This window comes from Orycteropus afer, unplaced genomic scaffold (genome assembly GCF_000298275.1).
Source record: "Orycteropus afer afer isolate SDZICR_OR568_19922 unplaced genomic scaffold, OryAfe1.0 scaffold00370, whole genome shotgun sequence".
In the NCBI taxonomy this organism is placed as follows: domain Eukaryota; kingdom Metazoa; phylum Chordata; class Mammalia; order Tubulidentata; family Orycteropodidae; genus Orycteropus; species Orycteropus afer.
The window spans coordinates 2,808,066-2,832,558 of NW_006921957.1; the positions used below are offsets into that span (position 1 = coordinate 2,808,066).

Below are 24,493 nucleotides of genomic sequence, written 5' to 3' on the forward strand. Positions count from 1 at the left end.
TGGCGGTTCAAACCCACCAGCCACTCCTCGGAAGGAAGGTTGGGCAATCCTACTTCCGTAGTGATACTGCCTCGGAAACCCAAGGAGAGGTCGCTATGAGTCGGGGCCGACTCGACGGCACACAACAACAACAACAACAACAAACCTAGATGAGTCCTTTCAGTGGACTAGGGCGTTAACTGTGGACAAATGGACTTTATAGGCTTGGGAACATCAGATTCTGAGCTTGTCAGTGAGGCCCTCAAATTGTAGGTACCAGATCTTCTGATAATCCCCTCAGCCAAAACTTTGCCATAAATTGAGGCATTTTGCTTTATTTTCCAGATACAAAATTGAATATGCTTGTCTTCGTTTCTATGACAGAAATACCACAAGTGGCTAGCTTTAACAAACAGAAATTAATTTTCTCAGCTCAGGAGGCTACATGTCTGAATTCAGGGCACTGGCTCGAGGGGAGGAAGGCTAGGTCTCTGTCCACTCTGGGGAAAAATCCTTATTTCAGTTTTGCTCCCCAGTAATCCTTGGAGTTCCTAGGTTTATAGACTGGTCTGCCTCCGTTGTCTTCAGATAATATGCATCTCCCTGTATCTGCTTTCTTCAGTGCCTAATCTGTTCTTTTATATCTCAAAAGTAATTGGTTTAAAACACACCCTACACTGACATGACTTCATTAACATAACAAAGAAAATGCTATTTCCAAGTGGGATTACAGCCACAAATATAGAGGTTAGGATTTACAGTTTGTATTTTTTGGGGGACACAATTCAATCCATAGCAATGCTCTTTCAACTATTCATACCTCAGCCTCATTTCCCCTGGGGATTTGTCATTTCTAACCCCACCACTGCCATCTCCCCCTGGAAAACTGCTGACCTGCAGGATAAAGATCAAACTTCTGAGCATGACGCTTAAGTGCTTCCTGCCCATCTTCATGCCTTATTTCCCCCTTAGTCATCATGAGCTACTAATATTTCCCCACATCTCAGGCTGTCTGGAGTCTCCCTTCAGTGGCCATGAAAGGCAAGGCTGGAGAAGTAGCCATTTGTAGGACTGAGAGGGGATTGGGTGAAATCCCTTGGTCATAGAGGGAGGAGTGAATGGAGATGAGATTAGCAAGGCAAGGTGGCAGAAATCCCAACAAGAGAGATTGTAACCCAGACCAGGGTGTGAAGGGATGATGGATTGAAGTGGATAGATTTCGCAGACATTTGGGAGAGAAAACTCACAGAAAATGGGTGCTCAATAACTGTTGACTTTCCTGGCCACTCTTCTAATGGAGGCTCTTGGGATACTCTTCTGTTTACTTCCTTCATGGCACTTTTCACAATCTGCAATTACTTTGTTTACATACTTGCCTATTGTCTGTTTCCGTCAAGCAGAATGTAAAATAAATGAGTGCTGCAATCTTGGCCAGTCTTATTTGAAAGAGTGTGCTGGTATTTTCAATGAATTCTTGAGGACCAAGCGGCTTAGTAATTGATGTACAGTGTGAGGGCAGAGAGGTGAGAAGTACTACACGGCCAGGTGGCACGTGATCCTGCGACAAACACCCCAGAGAGACCCCATACCTGTCTCTGGCCCTGGGAAGATGAGAATTGAGGAGGTGTCTAGGGGGCCAGATGGTCCTCAGACCAGCTGTCCAACTGCCCATCGCTAGCTAGCATTTGAGAAATCGCATTCTTGACTTTCTGGTTGCTGAACCAGGGTGTTTTCAGACGAAGGGAATAAGGGGCCCCGCTGGAGCCCGTGATTCTCATGAGTGTGACAATGGTAGCAGATGTGACGAGGAGCACGGTAGAATCCTTGAAAACAGGTTCCATCGACCCCAGAGCACAGCATAGCCTTCCCTGGGCCAGGCAAACCTCCTCGGGAGCGTACAATCCCACCCAGTCCCTAAAGGCGGCAGCACTGAGCTACGCCTGGAGGCTCTGAACCAGGGCGTGGGACGCACTCACGATCTCTCGTACTGAAAGGGGAGTGAGTGTTGGTGACGTGCCCCGGCGAAAGCGAGCGCCGGCTCCGACTCTGCCTTCCCGCCTGGAACGCTGGTCCATTTAGTTGCTGGGGAGACCACCCTAAGTGCCGGGTTCCCACTCGGATGGAGGAAGAAAGTAGCCCCCATTAACGAGCCTCACAGTTTCCAGGAGTGGGGTGGGTGGGCGAACCGGGAAACAGTTGGCCCCCATAGCCTGGGCGTACAAACGTGTAAGTGACTGGCAGTATGGCTGCGCCTTTAAGGAGTAAGCAGGAGGCGGGGCGTCGAAGTGCGCTAGGTGGAAGGAGGAGCTTCTTGGTGAAGTTAGGCCTGAGAAGGGGCGTGGCTTCTTGGTGACTTGTCGCCAGGAATGGGGCGGGGCTCTCGGTGACGCGACACCGGGAAGGGGGCAGGCTTTCATTGATAAAAACTCCGGGCTCCGGCAGGCGCGAGCGCAGAGTAGCAAATCCAGGCAGCGCCGCACGCGGCCGGGGCCAGGCAGAACAGAGATCAAGCCGGGCCCGCGCTGCGACGCGCCGCATGGAGCCCGCCGCCGGCTTCCTGTCCCAGAGCCCCTTCCCACGTGTGGGTGCCCCGCCCTCGCCCCCTGCCGGGCCCGGGCCGCCTCAGAGTGGGGTGCCTGGATCTGACCTGGAGGTGCTGGCCGGGACACCGGCGCCAGACCCTGGGCGCCTCATCACGGACGCGCGCAGCGGCCGCACCTACTTCAAAGGTCGCCTCTTGGGCAAGGTGGGTCGGGAGCTGCCCGGGAGGTGATACTGGCAGGGAGAGGGACCCTGCCGGCCTTTTTCCCAGCTCCGTGCCAGGCGGGGACGCTTGTCCCCGGCGCGGGGATGTGTACAGACCAAAACCTGGACTCCCTGTGAGCGCCCTGTCTGGTGCTCTCTCCAAATAGGGCGGCTTCGCCCGCTGCTACGAGGCCATTGACACAGAGACTGGCAGCGCCTACGCGGTCAAAGTCATCCCGCAGAGCCGCGTCGCCAAGCCGCATCAGCGCGAAAAGGTGAGTCCAGGCCCCGCGGACCCGGGGTGGTGTTGGTGGGTGGAGACCATGCTGCGGGGGCCGTTGAAGAATGACGACCCCCCTGCGCCCCCATCACAGATCCTAAATGAGATTGAGCTGCACCAAGAGCTGCAGCACCGCCACATCGTGCGTTTCTTGCACCACTTTGAGGATGCTGACAACATATACATTTTCCTGGAGCTCTGCAGCCGAAAGGTGATGCAGGTGGAAGTGGGGTAGGGAAAGGGGCCTTAAAAGACTCAAAGCTTGGGCCTTGTCCCTCCCTCAGGGAGCACAGATTGGGGGAGGGTCAGGCAGGGCAGTGCAGAGGCTGAGGCTATGGCTCTTTGCAGTCCTTGGCCCACATCTGGAAGGCCCGGCACACCCTGTTGGAGCCAGAGGTGCGTTACTACCTGCGGCAGATCCTTTCTGGTCTCAAGTACTTGCACCAGCGTAGCATCTTGCACCGGGATCTCAAGCTGGGTGAGACTCCTGGGCCAGTAGGATGAGAGGGTGGAGAGAGAGGGAGGAAGGAGTCTGACACACCTCTCTACTATCCTCCAGGAAATTTTTTCATCACTGAGAACATGGAGCTGAAGGTAGGGGATTTTGGACTGGCAGCCCGATTGGAACCCCCAGAGCAGAGGAAGAAGTGAGTGTTGAGGAGACAAGTGGCCACGGTCTGTGTGTAATGTACATGATGTGATGTGCGTGACAGTGAGTGTATATGTGTAGGAGGCAAGGTGACTGCTGGATGTGTGCGTATGATAGAAGGGGAAGGGGATGATGAGTTGTTTACGTACAAAGGTGGAGGTGGCAGCCTGGGTTACTGGGACTGGCAGAGAGGTTGAGGGCCCTACAGATGTGTGACACAGATGGAATAGATGACCCTGAGTTTCTGAGACAGATGGAGGTTTGAGGGTTCTTGTAAGTGTCTGACTGACCCTGTGAGTAGACAAGGGGAAGGTGCCACAGTCATTGTGTGTGTGTGTGTGTGTGTGTGTGAGAGAGAGAGAGAGTGTAGGAATGGTAGAATGTGGCACCCTGTGAGTGTGTAAGAAGACCCTGCTGTGGCCACGGTGATTGGGTGTTCATGACACAGATTGTGTATGGCACATGAGTGTTTATGGGGGATGTGACAGCTGGTGTTGGTGTATGTGTAGCACAGACCATGGGAGGTGACAGTCTCTATGGGTGCCTGACAGACGGCATCAGGGGGAGGGGGAATCAGTGATGAGCTCTCTATGTTGACCCTGGAGAGGAAGCTGGGTGGGGGGTCAGGGGCTCCCCCTGTCCTGCAGAGCAGCTGAGCAGCTGGGCCAAGCGGGTGGGCAGGGACTCAGCTGCCATACCCAGCATCCATTGTCCCAGGACAAGCAGGAGCTCTTTTGCCTTTGGTGACAGGCAGCTGCTTTGTCTGGACTCACAGCGGGGGCAGGGATGGGAGGGGCGCTGCAGTGCTGGAGCTGAGCCTTCCCTCTTCCCCCTCCTCCCTACCCCCTTTCAGGACCATCTGTGGCACCCCCAACTATGTGGCTCCAGAAGTGCTGCTGAGACAGGGCCATGGCCCTGAGGCAGACGTGTGGTCACTGGGCTGTGTCATGTGAGTCCCAGAACAGAGGAAGATGTGGGTGCGTGCAGGGGTGGGGTGTACCCTCCACTTTACTCCTGACCTCTTTTTCCCTACCCCATAGGTACACATTGCTGTGTGGGAGCCCCCCCTTTGAGACAGCTGATCTGAAGGAAACATACCGCTGCATCAAGCAAGTTCACTACACACTGCCTGCTAGCCTCTCACTGCCTGCCCGGCAGCTCCTAGCTGCCATCTTACGGGCCTCACCCCGAGATCGCCCCTCAATTGACCAGATTCTACGCCATGACTTCTTCACCAAGGTCTGTGGCTCACCAGACACCCAAAGTCCAGCCTCCCTGTCCCCAGGGAATTGAATGGGGCCAGGTGACAGGACCCCTGGAGCCTCTCTTCTCTGTTCACATGACTCCCCTCCCTAGGGCTACACCCCCGACCGGCTTCCTGTCAGTAGCTGCATGAGGGTCCCAGACCTGACACCTCCCAACCCAGCTAGGAGTCTCTTTGCCAAAGTTACCAAGAGCCTCTTTGGCAGGAAGAAGAACAAGAGTGAGTCTGGGGTGTCAGTGGATTGTGGGTAGAGTTGTCAGTATACTGAGTTGCGGGGGCTGTGAACTCCTGGGGACAGCATGTGTTGTATGGACATCTGTGTATGCTCATCTCTCTGTGTGTCATCCCTGTGGGAAGCAGGGGGTGGGCAGGGCAGGACACTGATCTCCCCAACCTCCTGCCTCCCAAGGTAAGAACCATCCTGAGGAGCGGGATGAGGTCTCCTGTTTGGTGAGTGGCCTCATGCGGACATCCATTGGCCATCAGGATGCCAGGCCTGAGGTGAGGTGCTCACGTGGGCAATGCCCCTTGACTCATCCTCCCTTGTAGCTGCAGGAAGCCTGGGATAAAAGGCCAGTGAAGCATCCAGCCTCGTGGTAGCTTAATTGGCTGTGTCTCATTAGCCAGGCGAGGCTGACCTGGGGTGCCCTGGGAGCCAGGGCAGGGCTGGGCCATGGACTCCCAAGGATCTGTATTTTGGGGCTTATCACTGCCTTATTCTACCCAACCTCCCAGACTCCAGTAGCTTCTGGTCCAGCCCCTGTCAGCCTGGTAGAGACAGCACCTGAAGACAGCTCGCCCCGGGGGACGCTTGCAAGCAGTGGAGATGGTAAGGAGACAGGGAGGATGAGAGGGGCTAGGGGTTGCTGGGCCTGAGACCCAGGCTTAGATGAATGGAGAGGGCAGAGGGACTAATGCTTAATTCCCAGCGTCCTTTTTCCTTTCAGGGTTTGAAGAAGGTTTGACTGTGGCCACAGTGGTGGAGTCAGCCCTCTGTGCTCTGAGAAACTGTGTGGCCTTCATGCCTCCAGGTAAGGCAGGGGTCTAGTATGTGGGAATGATGGTGAGAGTTCTTTGGCTATCAGGCCAGGAACAGGTCTTCACTTCCTCCCCTCTTATGACAGCGGAACAGAACCCGGCCCCCCTGGCACAGCCAGAGCCTCTAGTGTGGGTCAGCAAGTGGGTTGACTACTCCAACAAGTTTGGCTTTGGCTATCAGCTGTCCAGCCGTCGTGTGGCTGTGCTCTTCAATGACGGCACACACATGGCCCTGTCGGCCAACAGAAAGTAAGTACTGTCATGGGGTGCCTTGTACCCCGCAGGGCTGTACCTTGGTGTGTGCTGGGTTCAAGAGCTTGAGGTGTCTCGGGGCAGGGGCATTGAGGCAGAGCTCCCTCTGACCTCTGCCCTCTGCCCCCAGGACTGTGCACTACAACCCCACCAGCGCAAAGCACTTCTCCTTCTCTGTGGGTACTGTGCCCCGGGCACTGCAGCCGCAGCTGGGTGTCCTGCGGTATTTTGCCACCTACATGGAACAGCACCTCATGAAGGTGTGTGATCTGAGGTGGGGCAAACGGAGGGCTTCCACATCCTGATCCCTTCCCATTCCCCTTTGTGGGGTGAGGAGATGTGCTCAAAGCTAGAGGCTGAACCTCTAAGGGAAGTAGCGATGGGAAGGGGGCCTGATTCATGCTCTTGCCCCCAGGGTGGAGATCTGCCCAGTGTGGAAGAAGTGGAGGTCCCTGCTCCCCCATTGCTGCTGCAGTGGGTCAAGACTGATCAGGCCCTACTCATGCTGTTCAGTGATGGCACTGTCCAGGTAAGAGCTGGTGCTAGGGTTGGGGGCAAGGTCTGGGAGGCCCAGGGAGACTGGTCCTGGAGCTGAGGCCCTGCTCATGCTGCTCTCCTGTGCACAGGTGAACTTCTACGGGGACCACACCAAGCTGATCCTCAGTGGCTGGGAGCCTCTCCTCGTGACTTTCGTGGCCCGGAATCGCAGCGCTTGTACTTACCTTGCTTCCCACCTTCGGCAGCTGGGCTGTGCCCCAGACCTACGGCAGCGGCTCCGCTATGCTCTGCACCTCCTGCGGGACCGCAGCCCTACCTAGGACCCAACCTGCAGAGCTGGCCCTGACCTAAGCCCTCTGGCCTGAGGCCTGTGCCTGTAAGGCCAGGACCCTTGCCTTTGTGCCCCCTCCTCTCCCTTTGGTGCCTCACTGGGGGCTCTGGGCTGAATCCCTCAGGGAATCAGGGACCAGCTTTACTGGGGTTGGTGGCTGCCTGCCCTCGCTGCCACCTTCCCCTTCTCCAAGACAAGCCTGAGCCTTAGCCCCCAGCTAGGGGGTGTTATTTATGGACCACTTTTATTTATTGACAGACATTTATTTATTGGGATGTGAGCCCAAGGGAGGGCTTCCTCCTGGGATAATAAACCGTTTTTGCAGAACTTGGAAGCTTCCTCACTCGCAATAGAGCCCGTGGACTGTGGCCACCGCAAAGAGCGAGGCGTTGGTGAAGGCGGCAGAGGCCAGCCCGTCACTTGCGGCGTCCCAGAGCGCGCGGCTCACTACGCGCACGTCCTGGCCAGCGCGCGGCCCCAGCACCACACTGCACACCAGCTTGTAGCGTGGAGGGCTGAGCTCCCGCAGGCGCAGGCGCACTTGCTCGCAGAGCTCCCGTGCCAGCGGCCCAGCCTCGGAGCCAGAGTAGGATGTGTTGCTCAGCCCCGCGGCTAGTGCCGCCTCCAGGGCACGCTGTGCCAGGGCAGCCTGCCAACGCTCCCCAGGTGCAGGCTCCGTGCGGTATGAGGGTGCCACCCGGCGGGTGGGCGCCAGGGGCAACCCCGAGAAGCTGACCCGCGAACCTAGAGGGGGCACTGGGCCCAGGGATGGTCGCCGACACCCAGGACCCACGCCTAGTCCCACCACTGAGTTGCGATGTGAGATGGAAGTGGGCAGGCCTAGCACAGAGCCACGACGGGAGGCCGGGCCTAGACCAGGACATGTGGGTCGAGCCTCACCAATGCTGGGCAGGCGGCCTAAGGGCCACAGCGGTGGTAGTTTTGGCCCAGAGTCTTTGGCAGTCTTCTCCTCCTCCTGGAGACTGGGGGGCAGAGGCCTGCCAGCCATGGACCTGCCAACTGGAAGACCCACACTTAGGCTGGATGGCTTTCACTGGCCATCTTGGCACACTCGGTGTCAGACTCAGTGATGTTAAGGATTTTTACTCCCTACCTCTTAAGGAGCCCTTTACTCCCTACCTCTTAAGGGGTTTAGCACTTGGCTGCTAACCCAGAGATTTGCTGTTCCAACCCACCAGCTGCTCTGTGGAAGAAAGATGTGGCAATCTGTTTTACGTAAAAATTACAGAATTGGAAACCCTATGGGGATGGTTGCATGAGTCAGAACCCACTTGAGGGCAATGGGTACCCCTTTCTTAACTATTTTTGGAACAAGCAGATCAAATAGGGTAGGGCTACATGGATTCCTGGGTGCTTAGGGTCCCCCTGCTTAGAAGGTTAAAGGCTGTTAGAAACAAGCAGGGAAGATGTACCGCTTAACCATGATCTTGGGGAAGTTCCTGCTTTTCTGAGTGCCACTTTACCAAGAACATTATGGAAGTTAGCTAGGTGAGCTCTTAATACATTTTCTTTCTCCCACCTGGCTTTACCAGCAGAAGGGAATTTTGTCTGACCTGTTCCCCTAACCCCTAACCAGAAGGGATGGACAGACCCAACCCCTTCAACCCCACAGATCCTTTTGGTCCTAGGGTGTTGAATCCAGTCATCTTCTACCTGTTTCTAGGATGGCTGGCACAGGATCTCCCCGGCACTGGCTGAGGCTGGGAGCAGGTCACTCAGAAACTCCTTCTGCTCTCTACTTTGGCTTCCTCTGGCCCAGCCTCCTCCAGAATCACTTTTAGGATGGCTGCCCTCTGCTCCCGAAACTCCCGCAGGCACCTGAGTCACCTGCCAGACTTTGGCCTCAGAGCTCTCTTCCTGGCTCCACAGCACTGGCCCGACTGACCTGACTGGCAGGCAGGAGGGAAAGGGCCCCTGGCCTTGTTGTGGGGTTGCCATGGGTTCCTGGGGCAAGCACTCCTCCCTCTCTTATTCCCTCCCATCCTGTTTCTGCTTAACTTTCTGAGTGTTACCACTATGAGGACTTGATAAGTGTGAATGCGGGGTGCCTTTAGTGCCCCTGAATCATCAGGGAAGAGGGTAGCAACAGGTGCTTGGAGTTCAGGGATGAACTACCGAGATGGGGATGACTGAGAGGCAACATGGAGGTGGGAGAGGTGTCACAGAGAGGAGAGAGGGCTCCAGACAGAAAGGTGTCCCCCTGCCCCAGGGCCCTTGAGTGACTGTCCATTATTTCTTTTGTGAAATGGCCTGAAAACTGGCTGTTTACTCTTGATCAAGTCAGAGGTTTGGGATCTGGGGAGACCCTGAGGCTGCGGGAGTGGCTGCTCAGGAATCTGGGATGTAAGCCCACAGGAAGGAGCACGTCAAGGCACTATCGTCTCCCCATCACCATCAACAAGGACAAACATTTCCGCTCTGGGCGCTAGGGTGGGGCTTGGATGACTTCCTCAGCCTCAGCCGGGGCTGTGTGCGGGGGAGGGGAGTCCCAGCGGCTCAACTGGTAGGAGCGAGGCCTGACGAAGCAGTGACTTGCCTGAGACCTCCTGACCTTTGTTGACCCAAGTACCCTAGAGCTTGTCCCCAGCTGGCCATCCCTCTTCTGTGCCCTAGTGCCCAGTCGTCGTCGTTCCTCCTCCCCACCCCCAGGGCGGTTGCATTTCAGGGATGCCTGAGGCTGTGACGCCTCGGTCAGAGATGACGCCTCCTCACCTGACCCCCCTCTGGGAGTTACCGCCATCTCCCAAACAAGCCAGGCTTGGGCCCTGAAAACTGTTTCAAGAGAACAAGGATTTTCCCTGTTGAAGGGGGTTTCCCAGGCCTGGGTAATCTGATCTGACTGCAATTCAGGAGGAGGGGCAGGGAGTTTGAACTCTCTGAACTCTGGGCAGGCTGGAGCCAAGGTGCTTGGACCCTCCCACTCCATTTAGGGCCTCTCTGAGGGGTGAGGTTTTCCCTAGGTCTTCGGGAGATGGGCGGGATCTTCTTTTAGGCTGGGCTCCAGTTTCCATGGAAACCCACAGGCTTCCCACCCCGGCTGCTGCCTGGCCAGGTTCCCAGCCCAGGCCTCAAGCGCTGCCAGCCTCTTCCCAACCACTGGCTGTTCCTGCCTCAGCCTCTCCTGAGCCCCTCCCTATGTCTGCCCCATTCCCGAGCCTATGGCCTCCTCCACCAGTTTCTTATGTCTTCTTCAGGAAACTGGGCCTCTCTAGGCCCTGTCCCTAAATTCTAGCTTCTCAGCAAATAGGCCTTCCAAGCGCCTGCCCCTCTTTCTCAGGCCTTTCCACTCCTCATCAGCTCTAAAGCCTGGCCAAGCCTCTGCTTCTTCCCAGCTATTGCGTCTCACAGACCAACTGTGATTACTTCCCCCACCTCACTCCACCCATGGAGCCCCCAGGAGTGGTTGTGCATGGGGAGGCTGCGCCCTTTTCCACAGCACTTCGAAGTCTCATCAACAACCCTCGATACAGGTGAGGGGATGGGCCCTGTCGACAGGTTTCCCCTAGTTGTCTCTGCTGGGCCCCATGACTATGATGAAATCATGGGTGCAGAAGAGATGGGGAATTGGGGTATGACTCTCCTTCCTGGTGGGAAGTCAGGCATAGAGCATGGCTGTTGGTCACTCAGTATTCATGACATCCTGAGAGCCAGAGGTGGGGGGCAGTGGGGACTGGAGCCCGGAGCTTCTGTAGGACCTTACCAAAGCCCTTCCTTTTCTGGGTATTATGCTCTTAGCAGGGGGAAAAAAGAGACCTCTGTTCCCTGACTCCTGAGAAATGGGATGTGACTTGATTCTCTGTACTCAGCTTGATGTTGGGACTTCCCTCCCTGGGAGGCAGAGAACAGATGGCCCGACTCTGGGGATTCACGAAAGGAACAAAACTCAAGGGATTGAGCCCGAGTCCCAGACAGGAAGTAATTCAAGGATGCTGACTGGGGCCTCACAGCTTGCCCAGGATGCTAGTGGTGTTGAAGCGAGGGGGCAGGCTGGTCAGGCAGTCAGGCAGACTTTCTATCCCGACTGCCTCAGAGCTGGGTTCTTCCCCAAGGGCTGAGGCCTCTTTTAGCCCTGCTTCTTTGGAGATCACAATCTGGCCTGAGTAATGGACCTGGAGTCAGAGGCTCCAGGAAGCCCTAGTTTCATCTGCCTCCTACCCCCAACCTTGCTTGGAGGCCCAGAAGCTGGGTCCGGAAGTGATCATGAAGATGGAAAATGTGGTCTGGCTCATGATTGTGCATCACTGCCTTGTCTGCTGGCAGCCTGTGCACACTCCGCACCTCCCTCCCTCCCTTCTTCCTGGAGGAGGGCTGAAAAAGCTGAGTTTGCAGCCTGTGGAGGTGGAGCCAAGTGGAGCCTCCCTTCCCCCAAGCCTCTGGCTGGGGCAGAAAGGGCCAGGTGGGATCAACCTGATTTCCCTGCTTACATCAGCTCTGGTGAATCTCATGATCAAACCAAGACCTGAGGGTTTGGCATTACCATCCCATTTCATGGGTGAGAAACCTAAGATTCAAAGATAGGAAGAGACAAGTATTGATTTGGGTGAAGGGAAGGGCAATGTACCAAAAGTGAATGATCAACATGGTGGTACCGAGGAAGAGGATGACACAGAGAGGTACACGGTAGGTACAACAAAGGTGAACTCTTTTGCATGTACAGTACTGCGTTGTCAGTAATGACAAGCATTGATCTACGGGTGGATAGATGGGTAGACTGGCTGAACAATCAGGTATGTCTAGGTAGGAGGGAGTGTGTCCATGACCATGTATTGAGTTGGCAGACAATGTTTGTACAACCTTATTTGTATGTGCTGTAAGAATGTTCCGGTGTATAGTAGGGCTGACAAGGGACAAGGTTGTGGTGGCTTCTTGACCACAGCAGCTACCCTGAGGGAGTGAGTAGTTGGACCTGTGGGCTTGGGACTGTGGTCACAGGAGACATCAAGCTGAACTGGCATAACATACTACACAAAAACATTGTTCTACATCCTACTTTGGTAAGTAGCAACTAGGTCTTAAAAGCTTGTAAGCGGCCATTTAGATGCAACGAGTCTCTTCATCCAGAGCAAAGAAGAATGAAGAAAACCAAAGATGCATGGAAACAATTAGTCCAAGGGACTGACAGACCATGCGATCCTCAGCCTATATGACCATGAGACAAGAAGAGCTAGATGATGCCCAGCTACCACTGTCAACCACTTGGAAAGGAGATCCTGGGTAAAGTGGGAGGACAACGTGGAACAAAACTCAGAATCATTAAAGAAAAGAAACCAGGTTTGCTGGTCTGATAGCGCTTGGTGAGACCTCTGAGACTATGGCCCCTAGTTAACCTTCAGGTCTGGAACTGAACTCACTCCTGTGGCTTCCAGCCAAGCAATAGACAGACATAAGGGGTGAAGATTTAGATACACTCCTTGGAGCAATCAAGTGGGAGAATAGAAGGGCAGTGTTCTGGTTACCTAGTACTGCTCTGACAAGAATATACCACAAGTAGGATGGCCTTAACAAACAGGAGTTTATTCTCACAATTTGGAGGCTTTAAGTCCAAGTTCAAAGTACCAGGCTCTAGGGGCTGGGAGAAAGCCCCTCAACCTTGGGGTTCAATTCTGTCTCTTGCTCCCAGCCCACTGGAGCTAGACGTGTTTCTTCACTCAGATAGCTGCTGGCTGCTGAGGCTGAGAAGCCCCAAGGTTGACAAGTAAAAAGGCACAGTCCCGATGTTACCAAACCACGTGGCAGGCCATTGACTTAAGTCCATTTTAAGTCCCAAGGTTGACAGAGCATAGCAAGCTGCTGAGCAACGACATGGCTACATGCAGGGTCCAAGCATGCCATAGGCTAGAGACCATTCCCAAAGGTTCTGCTTATATACAGGAAGCAGACCACATCCCAAAGGCAGCTACTCAGCTGCTTGTGGTAGATCCCACCATGGACCTGATTGCCAGTCTCATCATGGGGAATAACTACCACCAGCTGCCCAGCCACTCAATCAGGCCCAGTCAAGTTGACACACAAACATAACTACCACAAGCAGTGTTTGCACAGGGAGACAGCTGGGGGGGGGGGAGAGTGACACAGGAGGGAAGGACACAGGGGAGGAGGTAACTATGGGGAGGAAGTGGGAAGAGAGCTGTTACGTTGTGGGGAATTGCAGTGAATGTCATGAGACAAAGTGTATGAACTGCTGTGTGGAAACTTTCTGGAAACTTTCACCCAAATCACACACACACACACACACACAAAAACCCACAAAAGTAGGAAGTCACTTCCCTGAAGTACCATAGAGTGGAGCTAGGATTAGAACTCAAATCTGTGTGTTCCAGATTTTCTGCTGGATGACTAAACCCAGTCTCTTCTATTACAGATAAAGAAACTGAGGCCCAAAGTGGGCAAAGGCAAAGCCCAAGTCACACCCTAGACCATGGTTTCCTCTCTTCAGGCTCTCCCCCTCTCTCCCACAGTGATGTTTGCTTTGTGGTCGGTCAAGAACAGCGGGAGGTGTTTGCCCACCGATGCCTGTTGGCCTGTAGATGCAACTTCTTCCAGCGACTTCTGGGTGTGGAGCAGGGCCCCGGGGCACCTAGTCCTGTGGTGCTGAACACAGTGCCAGCAGAAGCCTTCCTGGCAGTTCTGGAGTTCCTGTACACCAATAGTGTCAAGCTGCATCACCACTCTGTGAGCCCAATGAGCAGGGCCCTGGGTGGGAGAGGCTGGGGGTGCAACAGGCAGGATGAGTTTGCCCATTACGTTGTGCACCGAGGGGCAGGGGAAACTCCCTTTTGTTACCCAACCACCCACTCTGCAGGTGCTGGAAGTGCTGACAGCAGCTGTGGAGTATGGGCTGGAAGAACTGCGAGAGGTGAGTTTTTGTGCCAGGTTCCTGTCTCTTTCCCTTGCTTCTCATGGGTTCAACTCCCACACTGCCTCACACACACCCTGGCTAGTGCAGAAAATAGTATGGGTTCCTTTCTGTGTAAATAGGGCATATGTATGTGGACCTATGTGCAAAGGGATATGTATGTGCCATGTGTATGTAGAGGCGGTATATAGGGTGTTTGTGTCTGATGCTGCAGATACAAGGATAAGTCAGTACAGGTCCCTGTTCTCTAGAGAGAGGGAAGAGACACATGGAAGCTCCATCCATTGACATTAGAAGTGTGATGGAAGATGGTAAACAGTGCTGAGACTGCTTGGAGGGTCTCACTGGTCCTGCCACAAGCAGAGATTTCCTGGAGGAGGAAACATTTGTGTCAAATCTGGCAAGTGAGTAGGAGTTTGATCAAAGAGGGAGTGAGAAGATAGACGCACAAAAGGAGCTAGTGACATGGTTAGTATGACTGGAGTAGGAGTGTGAGAGAAGGAGAGGGGCAGATGAGCCTGGAGAGGGTAGCAGGGGCCAGTTCATGCAGGACCTTCGAAAACCCTTCAGGAGTCTTAACTCTTTTTACCCAGAAAGCAGTGAGATTTATGTAAGGGTTCAGGAGACGGAATAAAGATTTGGAAGCAAAAGGAAGAAGTGCCTGGGAGAGATGGGAAGGGTGCACCAGGCCAGTCAGGAGTTTAGGCAGGAGTCAAGTCAAGGGATGATGTGGCCAGAATGGAGGTGGCAGTAGATACCCAAGAGGTGGATGGCTTTGAGAAAAGAGGTAGAACTGGCATGACCCAGTGTTTTTCTGGATGTGAAGGCAAGAGGGAGATGCTATGTATGAAATTCAAGTTGATGGCTAAGAGAAGTGTCCTTGAGTTAGGAGGATAGCAAGGAGAGGAAGATGAGTGTCCAGACAGAAGAGGAGAGTAGAATTTTTGCACTGCTCTTATTTAATCTATTAGTGGAGAATGTGCTACTAGGAGTGCTGCTGATTTTGATCTGGCTAACCCCCATTCCCTCCCTCTGGGGTTTGCCAAGTCTCGGGCCTTGATGATTCCCTGCCTCCCCTGACTTAGGACGTCAAAATGGGCCTTGGGTTGCTGGTATTCTGGGTGGCTCACTGCTCCAAGTCTGCTCACTGCTTCTGTGGTTCGCCTAGGGTCTTGGAACAGAGACACCTCACACAAACCCCATCTGCTTCTATTCCCAGCTCTGCCTGGAGTTTGTGGTGAAGGTGCTGGATGTGGAACTAGTTTGTGAGGCCCTGCAGGTGGGTGTTGTTGGACAGGCTGGGGAAAGAAGCCCAAGTCTCTTCCTGCTAGGCTCCCCAGCTCAAGGGTCTGGCTTTCGGCATGTGAACCTACGCTCCTAAGGTGCCAGGAGCCTGAACCTCCTCTGTCTGGCCTGATACAACCTTGGCACATGGGGGCCAGGGGTGCTTCCAGAACATTATGGGATGAACTCTGTGCCTAGACCTGTGGGATCCTGAGTACATCAGCAGGATCAGGTGCAGGAGCAATGGAATGGAATGAAGGTCTTTGCTGGCCTTTTCGCTGTCAGGACTGGGATGAGGTTCCTACCCTGGACTTGTGGGTGAGGGCGAGGGGGATGAGGACAGTGTGGCGTTTGGAAGCCAAGCATAGGCTCCAGGGTGGGGTTTGATGGACAGTGCATGGCTTCTTAAAGTGAAAGGCAAGTTGTTGGGTCAGTTAATCTGCATGTATAAACGGAGGCCTTCACTTAGTCTAGCAGGCCATGGCCCTGTTAGCCTCCCTCTTGCTCCACTAGGTCAGGCTTGTGGCAGTAGCCCCCAGTGTGGAGGGCCGAGCTAGTTTGTAGTCCCCAACTTGACCTTCCTCATTCTGCTCTCAGGTGGCCGTAACCTTTGGCCTGGTACCGCTGCAGGAACGTTGCATGACTTTCATAGAGACCCACAGCCAGGTACTGCTCCACTCTTCATACTCCCAGCACCGTACACCCCATTCTCCTCCCTGACCCCATATATCGGCCCTGCAGGAGGTGCTTCGGACCCGCGGCTTCCTGGAGCTGTCAGCGGCCGCTCTCCTGCCCCTGCTGCGTAGCGACAAGCTGTGCGTGGACGAGGCTGAGCTTATCCGTGCGGCCCGGAGCTGGGCACGTGTGGGCGCCGTGAGTGGAGAGTGCGGCAGCGCGGGGGGTGGGGCTGAAGGAGGCGCAGGCGGCAGAATCGAGCGAGGAGGCGGCGGGGCAGGTGACCTCACCCCGCCCGGTCTCAGGGCTGGCGTTCGCAGGCGGTGTTGGAGCGGCCAATGGCCGAAGTAGCGGCCCCGGTGGTGCGGGAGTTGAGACTGGCTTTGCTGGCCCCGGCGGAGCTGAGCGTCCTGGAAGAGCAGAACCGGCGGGAGCCTCTCATCCCGGTGCGGACGCGAGGAACTAGGCTCAGATGCACTCAGCAGCGGGGAGCAGGGGCGTGGTGGGCACGGCAGGTCCCATGGTCTGGTGACCAGCTTCCTCTTACAGGCGGAGCAGATCGTGGAGGCGTGGAAGTGTCACGCTCTGAGGAGAGGAGACGCGGCCCAGGGCGCCTCTTGCCGCCGCCGGAGGGGCACTCTATCCCGCGAGCATCACCGCTTTCTGGAGCTGCCCTTCAAATGACCCAGCGCCACAATTTTGGGAGAAATCCTGACTGACCAACCTAAAACTACAGCTCCCAACATGCTCGGCGCTTCGTGCCGGCTTCCGCTCCCAGCGTGTCTGGCGAGCCAGGCGCCGGAAGAAGCGAACTTGGTCTTACGCAAAGCTTTGTGATTGTGGTGGCGGGGTGTGGTTCGGGCGTGAGGGAGAGAGCTTGTGTTCTGTCCTCCCCCGGAAAGAAAAAAGTTTCATTTGCACCACACTCAACACCTTGCGCCACACCCTGTCCCTAGGCCCTCTCACCCGCCCCATCTATGATGACACCCAGGCATCTTTTCAACTCAGCCCCCTCTTTAATTCTAGACCTGCCTCCTGGAGAGGTCTCCCTGAATCTCCCTACAGGCACCTCAGACTTAGACCAAAATCGAGCTCTCCATCTTTCGTTCTGTTTCCATCATATTTCTCTCAGTGAGAGCCCAAGACGGAAACTTGGCTTTCTTCTGTTCTTTATCCTTCCCCACACCTGTCTTCTGTCGCTCCTACCTTTTAAGAGACCTCTCCAGTTCTATCCGCCCTGGGTTTAGCCAACCTGTCTTGCGCAGGGACTTCTGCAATAGGCTCTAATTAATTTTCGTGCTTTTATTGCAACGACCCCTCCCCCAATCCATTTCCCACACTGCAGCCAGACCTTTCTGCAGTCCAGGTCTGACGACATTAGTCCTGTCCCCTTATTAAAGTCCTCCATACTTCCATTGCCTTCAGTACAAAGTATGCTCTATTTCACTTTCAGGGCACTCAGAACTACAAATGGTTCCCAAGTAACATGCTCGGCGCTTCGTGCCGGCTTCCGCTCCCAGCACTCTTCCTCTTTGCAGCTAGTCCTTTAGTTCTGGGTTTACTCTCACAGGTATTGAAGATTTTCTTTTCTTTTTTAAGGTTTAGTTTATTATTTTTGTTTCTAATTTACAGACTGGTCGATCATCTCCATAGCCTAGTTTTTACAAGAAACAGGAAATAAAGCCAAACCAAACCATTGCCATCCAGTGGATTCCTACTCATAGTGACGCTATAGAATAGAACTGTCCTATAGGGTTTCCAAGGCTGTCAGTCTTTACGGCGCATCTTTCTCAAGAGTATTGAAGACTCTTGTGTTACCTCTTTAATTCATTTTGTTGTTGTTATGTGCCAGTGAGTCAGCCCTGACCCCTCCTTGGGTTTCTGAGGCAGTATCTCTACAGAAGTAGATTGCCCAACCTTCTTTCTGAGGAGTGGCTGGTGGGTTTGAACCGCCAGCCTTCTGGTTAGCAGTCAAGTGCCTTAGCCACTATGCTACCAGAGCTCCTCATTTTCCTGAGGATCTGAATCTTCCTGAAGAAAGATCACTGGAGTGGTGTCCTTATTCCTCTCTGCTTCCCCATCCCAACCCTGTTGCTTAATCAGTGCTCTGTAAATGTTAAATGAATGACTTTATTTTCTTATGTAAATGAAACTTTATTGCATAAAGGTCCCTCGGTTTGCACTAGAATACTAACCTAGAGGTTGGAGTTCGAACCCACCCCACAGCACCACAGAAGAAAGGCCTGGTGATCTGCTTTGCAAAGATTTCAGCTGGGAACAGTTCTATTCTGCAACACATGGGGTCACCATGACTTGAAATTGACTGCACATCAGTGGTTTTATTATTTTGGTTTTATTCCATAAAGAGTTTAAAGATGCTGAAAAGTAAGATGCCATCAATCTAAAAGGAGGGACAATTGATAATTTGGAAGAAAATAAAGTTAGATTTTTTTGTCTCAAGAACTTTGCACAAAAATATATTCCACGTTGACAATTATGTGGCATTATCTCTCAAGACTGAGAATGTTACCCAGCAGTACCATTTCATAGTAGCATTATTTGGGTGATAGAAATTATAAAGAATCTATATGTTTATCAATAGAGGACTGATTAACTATGGTATATTCCTACAATGATATGAAAAGATATCCATGATCCTTGGTGCTAAAAGCGTAGAGCATGATTCCTTTTGTTAAAAATGATTAAGAGTATGGCTTTGGGATCCAGGCTGCTGGGTTCAAATCCCATATCCATCACTTTCTGGCTTTGTGACTTCAGTGAGGTTACTTAGCTTTTCCACGTCTCAATATCCTTATTGATAAAAATAGAAAGAATAATAGAACCACCTAGTAGGGCACTGAGGAGCTCTGGTAGCATAGTGCCTATGGCATTTGCTAACCAGAAGGCTGAAGGTTCAAACCCACCAGCCACTCCTTGGGAGGAAGATTGGGCAATCTACTTCTGTAGAGATGCCGCCTCAGAAACTCAATGAGGGGTCACCAGGAGTTGGATCTGACTCGATGGCAGTGAGTTTGGTTTTTTGGTTTTAGTAGGGCATTGGGCATATCTGGGAAAGATCTCTTTAAAGTGTTCAAAAGCAAAGATGTCACTTGGAGAACTAAGGTGCACCTGACCGAAGCCATAATATTTTCAATCACTTCATATGCATGTGAAAAATGAACAAAGAAGACTGAAGAAGAATTAATGCATTTGAATTATGATGCAAAAATATTGAATATACCACGGACTGCCAGAACAACAAACATACCTATCTTGGAAGAAGTACAGCCAGAATGTTTCTTAGAAGTGAGGATGGCGAGAACTCCTCTCACATATCTTGGACATATTATCAGGAGGCACCAGTTCCTAGAGAAGGAAATCACGCTTGAAAAGTAGAGGGGCAGCGAAAAAGAGGAAGACCCTCAACAAGATGTATTGACACAGTGGCTGTAACAGTGGGCTCAAACACAGCAATGATTGTGAGGATGGAGCAGGGCTGAGCAGTGTTTTGTTCTGTTGTCCACAGGGTCACTGTCTGGGAACTGATTCATCAGCACCTAACAACAACAGTAGGGTTCTTAGGAAGATGAAATTAGTTAATTTTTGTAGAATGTTTGGAACTGTAGTCGTACAGATTAAATGCTGTATATGTGTTTGGAAAATAAATTAAGTGTATTCATTTGTTTCACAAGTATTTATTGAATGCCATTGATTTTTGGGTTATGAAATACATCAGAGAACAAATAGGTAAAGTCTCAGCCTCATGGAGCTTACATTCTAGTGCAGTAAACAAGAAATAAATTACATAATTTCAGGAACATTTCATTCTGTCAAGGTCGCCATGAGTCAGAGCCAATTTGACGCCAACTAACAAAAACAAATTTCAGGAAGTATATTGTGCTATGAAGAAAAATAAAGCCGGTTAGAAGGATAGACAGGGATGCGGTGGGAGTGGGACTCTTTTCATACAGGGTGATGAGTGAAGGCTTCTGATGAGATAACATTTGACTAGAGAACCAAAGTAATAAGGAAAGGCATTGGAGGATTTTGTGCAAGAGTGGTGTGTGTGATCAGATTGACAATTTTAGTGAATTTTGCCTGCTGTGGAAAGGATTGCAGTGGAGGAGGGGGGAGAGAAGATAGGGCAAGAGTGGTCCATGGAGAACAATTAAGTTATTGCAGGCAAAAGATTTTGGACTATGGTGGCAACAGTGGCAGAGCCCTGTAGCGGTGTATGGTAAAATGCACTTTCCAGTCTCTCCACAGAAGAAAGATGTGGCCTCTAAAGATTTACAGCCTCAGAAACCCTATGCAGCAGTTCTATTCTGCCCTATATGGTCACTAGTCTGTCCTTTATCGTCACTGTGGATTGGAATCTACTTCACCACAGGGAGTTTGGTTTTGGTAACGATGGGGGTGACGAAATGTGGTCGGATGCAGCATATGCAGAACATCAGTAGGAATATGGGTGATTTTTGTATTTGCTGAGGTCTTCATTTATAGAGACTCCGTTGGCTACGCAGTAGGATTTGCTGTGCCGTTTCACTGGGTGGGTTCGAACTGTTAATCTTTTGATTACTAGCCGAGCACAGATCGTCTGCGCCAGTCTAGAACCTTAGTATAGGTGGTTTTTATCTTCTCCTGCCCTTCATATTTTACAAACTCTTCTCCTGTACTTCTTTTAGAAGAGAAGTGGCTAGGTGAAGAAAAGGTGGGTAAGTCCCATGAGGTAGCAAGTGCAAACCGGTTAATGTCATTACGGATAATAAACAGCCACTAAATAGACACTCGCAAGGTTCTGTGACGTAAACATTTTCACCAAGAAGCGCACTTACACAATATTTTGTTAGATTCTCGGATAAAATCAGCAAACAAACAAGTTCTACTTTTAAACGATTAAAGTGAGCCTCGCAAAAGCGAGGCCTCAAAAAATTGGTTAAAGACTCATAACTGTTCCTCTCCACGGAAATCTTTAGTAAAAGGCGAAAGATTTATACGATCTGAAGAGAAACCAGAGTATGTTAATACGAGGCAGCCTCAAGCTCCCAGAAGGAGATAACTCTTAATACACTTATGGTGGTTAAATGATTCCACTAGACGCACTAATTCCGTGTCTTTCATATATATCATCTCTCTTTAATGGGAATTATGCCCTCACAATAGTGGAAAAATGCCCACGGGGATGGAACTCAAGCTTCGTGGAACCGTCTTGTCGCGGTGCACTCTGGGTATGCAAATGAAGGCGGCTCAGGGCAGGTCCGTGCGCTCAGTGGGGGCGGAGCCTCAGGGCGGGACCGTCCGGACCTCTGGGCCACAAGTCCGCCTTCCTGTCTGCAGTCCGGCAGGGGAACCCGGAAAACAAAGGAGTGAATGCTTCCCGCAGGTGCTGAGTGCCGGGTACTGAGGGCAGAGCCCCTGATGGGCTGAGATTGTTAAGTGTTATTCCTCTTATTTGTTAAAGTTCAGTTGTATCATTTCGTACCAGCAGGGAGACCCCCAGCCTTATGGAGACAAGAGGAAATAGTCCCGGTCGGATACCCCGGGGCAGTCGGATCACTTAAAAGTCACATCACCACTACCCCTCCTGTCTTCCAATCTATTTTGAAGGATGATTTGGAATTAGGTCGGGGGGAGGAGCGAAGCTGTTCTAGGCTCGTGCAAAATTACAGAGACGATCAATAGGAATTCAGCCTGTCCAGAGAGTGGAGTGTGGGTGTATTAGAATGAGTGTTTGGCGGGAAGCTCTGTCGGCTGGAGAGCTGACGCAGGGTGATAAGCAGGGGGCTAGATCCGGTCAGGAAGATGGGGCAATCTACTTCTGTAGTGATACTGCCTCGGAAACCCAAGGAAGGGGGTCTCTATGAGTCGGGTCTGACTTGACGGCCCATAACAACAACAACAACAACAGATCGGTCAGGCCTGCAGAGGGCTTGTATTTTATCCTGTTAATGACGGGGAGTCATTCCAAGGGTATTGAGGTCAAAGAGTTGAGTAGTTCAGGGTGCCACTGGGAGTTGCCCCCTGAGACTGGATGTGGTCACTGTCCTAATGACCACTCCAGGGATCCTCTAACTCCTTCCTTCAGCTGCTGCCACAATCGGTACCTTCTTCCATGTTTCAAAGCTTGATTCTGACTCATAGCGACCCCCTTTGGTTTCCCAGGTGGTAAATCTTTCGCGAAGTATATTATTGTCCAGTCTGCCTTCCCTGGAGTGGCTGGTGGGTTTGAACCACCAACCTTCTGGTTAGCAGTCAAATGCCTTAGACAGTACACCACCAGAGCTTCTTTTCAAAGCTCCTGTGTGCAGAGGGAGCTCTGGTAGTAGAGGAATGGAGCTCTGGTGGTGTAGTAGTTAAGGTATTTGGCTGCTAACCAAAAGGTTGGTGATTTGAACCCACCAGCTGCTCTGCAGAAGAAAGATGAGACAATGTGCTTAGGAGCTCTGGTAGCATAGTGCCTAAGGCACTTGACTGCTAACCAGAAGGCTGGCGCTTCAAACCCACCAGCCACTCCTCGAAGGAAGGTTGGGCAATCTACTTCTGTAGTGATACTGCCTTGGGGACCCAAGGAGGGGTCGCTATGAGTCAGGTCCAACTGGAAGGCACTAACAAGTGTGCGGAAAGAGCAAAGGAAGGAGGAGAGGGCCTGAGATGCCATTTCTTTCTTTCTTTCTTTTTTTTTCTTCTAGGTTATTGTTGTTGTTGTTGTAATGTTAAACATAGGAAGGAAGCAGGAGAGAGTAAAAACGTTAGAGCGGGGGGGGGGGATTGGGAATGATCACTTCCTATTTGAATTGTCAATATTGTTGTGCTGTTCACTTTTTCTTATTGTGATAATATGTATGTCATAAAACTTGCCATTTTAACGAAGTGTACAATTCAGTGGCACGACTTACCCTTACAATGTTGTACAACCATCCCCACCATGTGTTTCCAAATTTTTTCCTTATCCCAAATAGAAACTCTGTGCCCATTAAGCAGTGACTCCTCATTCTTCCCTCCCGTAGCCCTTGGAAACTGCTAATTTACTTTCTGTCTCTATGCATTTACCTATTGCAGATATTTCACAGACAAATATTCGCCCTTTTGCTTCTGGATTTCAGTCAGCATAATGTTTTCAAGGATCAACTATGTCATAGCATGTATCAGAACTTCATTCATTCTTATGGCTGAATAATATTTCATTGTATGTATATGCCATATTTTGTTATCCATTCACCTGTTGATGGACGTTTGAGCTGTTTCTACCTTTTATCTATTGTGAATGATGTCCAGGTCATTTCTTACACAAATAGTTTCATTTAAAATCCTGGGGTGGGAAGAAGCACCCTACGGTACATCCTCTAGAGTTTCCATCTCACAGATGAAGACACTGTCGCTCAGTGAGGTTAGCTGACTTGCCTACATCATTCAGCTGCTAAGTGGCTCAGCGGGCTATGACATCTTTTACACTACTCCAGACTGGTGAGCTTTCTGCTCCACCCAAAATCCTCTCCATAGTAATCCAGACACTGTTGTGTGCTCATAGTGGCACTCATAGTGGCCCTACAGGACAAAGTAGAACTGCCCCACAGGGTTTCGCAAGCTGTAATCTTTACATGCAGAGCACCAGCTCTTTTCTCCTCTAGCGCAACTGGTGTGTTTGAACTTTCTGTTAGCAGCCCAGCACTTTACCATTGTGCCACCAGGGCTCCTTGCCCCCAAACTGAAAAACTGTTGCCATGGAGTAGATTCCTGCTCATAGCAACCCTACAGGACAGAATAGAACTGCCCCATAGGGTTGGCAAGGCTGTAAGTCTTTACGGAAGCAGACTGTTTCATCTTCCTCCCACAGAGCAGCTGATGGGTTCAAACCACTAAACTTTCAGTTAGCAGCTGAATGCTTAGCTACTGTACCACCAGGGCTCCCACCCAATACTACTGGACCCCAATTCAGTTTCTGTCTCTCGGGCAGTTTGCATGTACCCCTGTCTCTAGGTTCCAAGCCAATCACTTGCTTCTCTTGTCTTGTTTACGTATTTTAATGTTGGTTTAGCTATAGTGGAATTTTAAGCTTGTTTTGTTTTTTTCCTTAATTTTTGGTCAGAACATCCTGTTCATTATGGCTTTTGGCTGAGCAACAGATCCTGGCCCCTGGAGGTGGGTTCGGGTGTGACAGGGCAGCACCCCTGAGTTGGGAGCATTCACAGTGAGTGGGTAGCTGGAATCCAGTGTGTGTACATGTGTCAGTTGAGCCAAAGGACAGGTGGTGAGGGATGATAAAAGATCTCCCCAAATCCCATCGGGTGAGGCTCCGTTCTATAGGCCAGGGGTACGGCCAGGCTCTTCTAGGCCTTTGTACAATGGGGCTGTCCAGCTTTCATAGTTTGAATCCAGAGCCCTCACTGGTTGCTAACAGAATCTCAGTATGTAGGCAGTTCCCCATTTATGGAGTTCCTGGGAGGCGTGAATGATTTGCACTCAATTGTTAACTAAAGGTTGGTAGTTCAAACCCACTCGGCAGTGTCACAGTGAAAGGCCTGGCAATTTGCTCTCATAAAGATTTTTGTTGTTACATGCCATTGAGTTGGCTCTGACTTATAGCAACTTTATGTACAACAGAACGAAACACTGCCCTGTCT

The 24,493-nt window shown here is 51.7% G+C and overlaps 3 protein-coding genes and 1 non-coding gene across 4 annotated transcripts; 2 read left to right on the top strand and 2 right to left on the bottom strand.

The window, feature by feature from the left end:
• Window positions 1–2,515: 2,515 nt before the first annotated feature.
• PLK3 (polo like kinase 3) lies at window positions 2,516–7,025 on the top strand. The gene is made up of 15 exons (XM_007953093.2): window positions 2,516–2,725; window positions 2,892–2,999; window positions 3,099–3,215; window positions 3,353–3,482; window positions 3,564–3,651; window positions 4,507–4,602; window positions 4,694–4,892; window positions 5,010–5,136; window positions 5,327–5,418; window positions 5,653–5,746; window positions 5,865–5,948; window positions 6,042–6,204; window positions 6,338–6,467; window positions 6,623–6,736; window positions 6,834–7,025. Exons 1-15 carry the CDS (start codon window positions 2,516–2,518, stop codon window positions 7,023–7,025), a joined length of 1,944 nt encoding a protein of 647 aa, XP_007951284.1.
• A 351-nt stretch (window positions 7,026–7,376) lies between these two features.
• On the bottom strand, window positions 7,377–8,063 carry DYNLT4 (dynein light chain Tctex-type 4). The gene has a single exon (XM_007953094.2). The coding sequence runs from the start codon at window positions 8,043–8,045 to the stop codon at window positions 7,377–7,379; it is 669 nt and encodes a 222-aa protein (XP_007951285.1). The 5' UTR covers window positions 8,046–8,063.
• Window positions 8,064–10,441: 2,378 nt separating this feature from the next.
• Window positions 10,442–16,556, top strand: BTBD19 (BTB domain containing 19). The gene is made up of 8 exons (XM_007953095.1): window positions 10,442–10,527; window positions 13,516–13,729; window positions 13,860–13,913; window positions 15,133–15,192; window positions 15,795–15,863; window positions 15,939–16,070; window positions 16,193–16,318; window positions 16,422–16,556. The coding sequence occupies exons 1-8, from the start codon at window positions 10,442–10,444 to the stop codon at window positions 16,554–16,556; spliced, it is 876 nt and encodes a 291-aa protein (XP_007951286.1).
• A 4,220-nt stretch (window positions 16,557–20,776) lies between these two features.
• On the bottom strand, window positions 20,777–20,892 carry LOC122151270. The gene has a single exon (XR_006164064.1). It is a non-coding gene; the product is annotated as a U5 spliceosomal RNA (small nuclear RNA).
• Between the last annotated feature and the right edge of the window lie 3,601 nt (window positions 20,893–24,493).

Coding starts and splice junctions, on each gene's coding strand:
- PLK3 (XM_007953093.2), top strand. CDS start 2,516: ATGGAGCCCGCCGCCGGCTTCCTGTCCCAGAGCCCCTTCCCACGTGTG. Junction 3,652..4,506: donor CCCCCAGAGCAGAGGAAGAA/GTGAGTGTTGAG, acceptor ACCCCCTTTCAG/GACCATCTGTGGCACCCCCA. Junction 5,419..5,652: donor ATCAGGATGCCAGGCCTGAG/GTGAGGTGCTCA, acceptor CCAACCTCCCAG/ACTCCAGTAGCTTCTGGTCC.
- DYNLT4 (XM_007953094.2), bottom strand. CDS start 8,045: ATGGCTGGCAGGCCTCTGCCCCCCAGTCTCCAGGAGGAGGAGAAGACT.
- BTBD19 (XM_007953095.1), top strand. CDS start 10,442: ATGGAGCCCCCAGGAGTGGTTGTGCATGGGGAGGCTGCGCCCTTTTCC. Junction 10,528..13,515: donor ATCAACAACCCTCGATACAG/GTGAGGGGATGG, acceptor TCTCTCCCACAG/TGATGTTTGCTTTGTGGTCG. Junction 15,193..15,794: donor TAGTTTGTGAGGCCCTGCAG/GTGGGTGTTGTT, acceptor TTCTGCTCTCAG/GTGGCCGTAACCTTTGGCCT.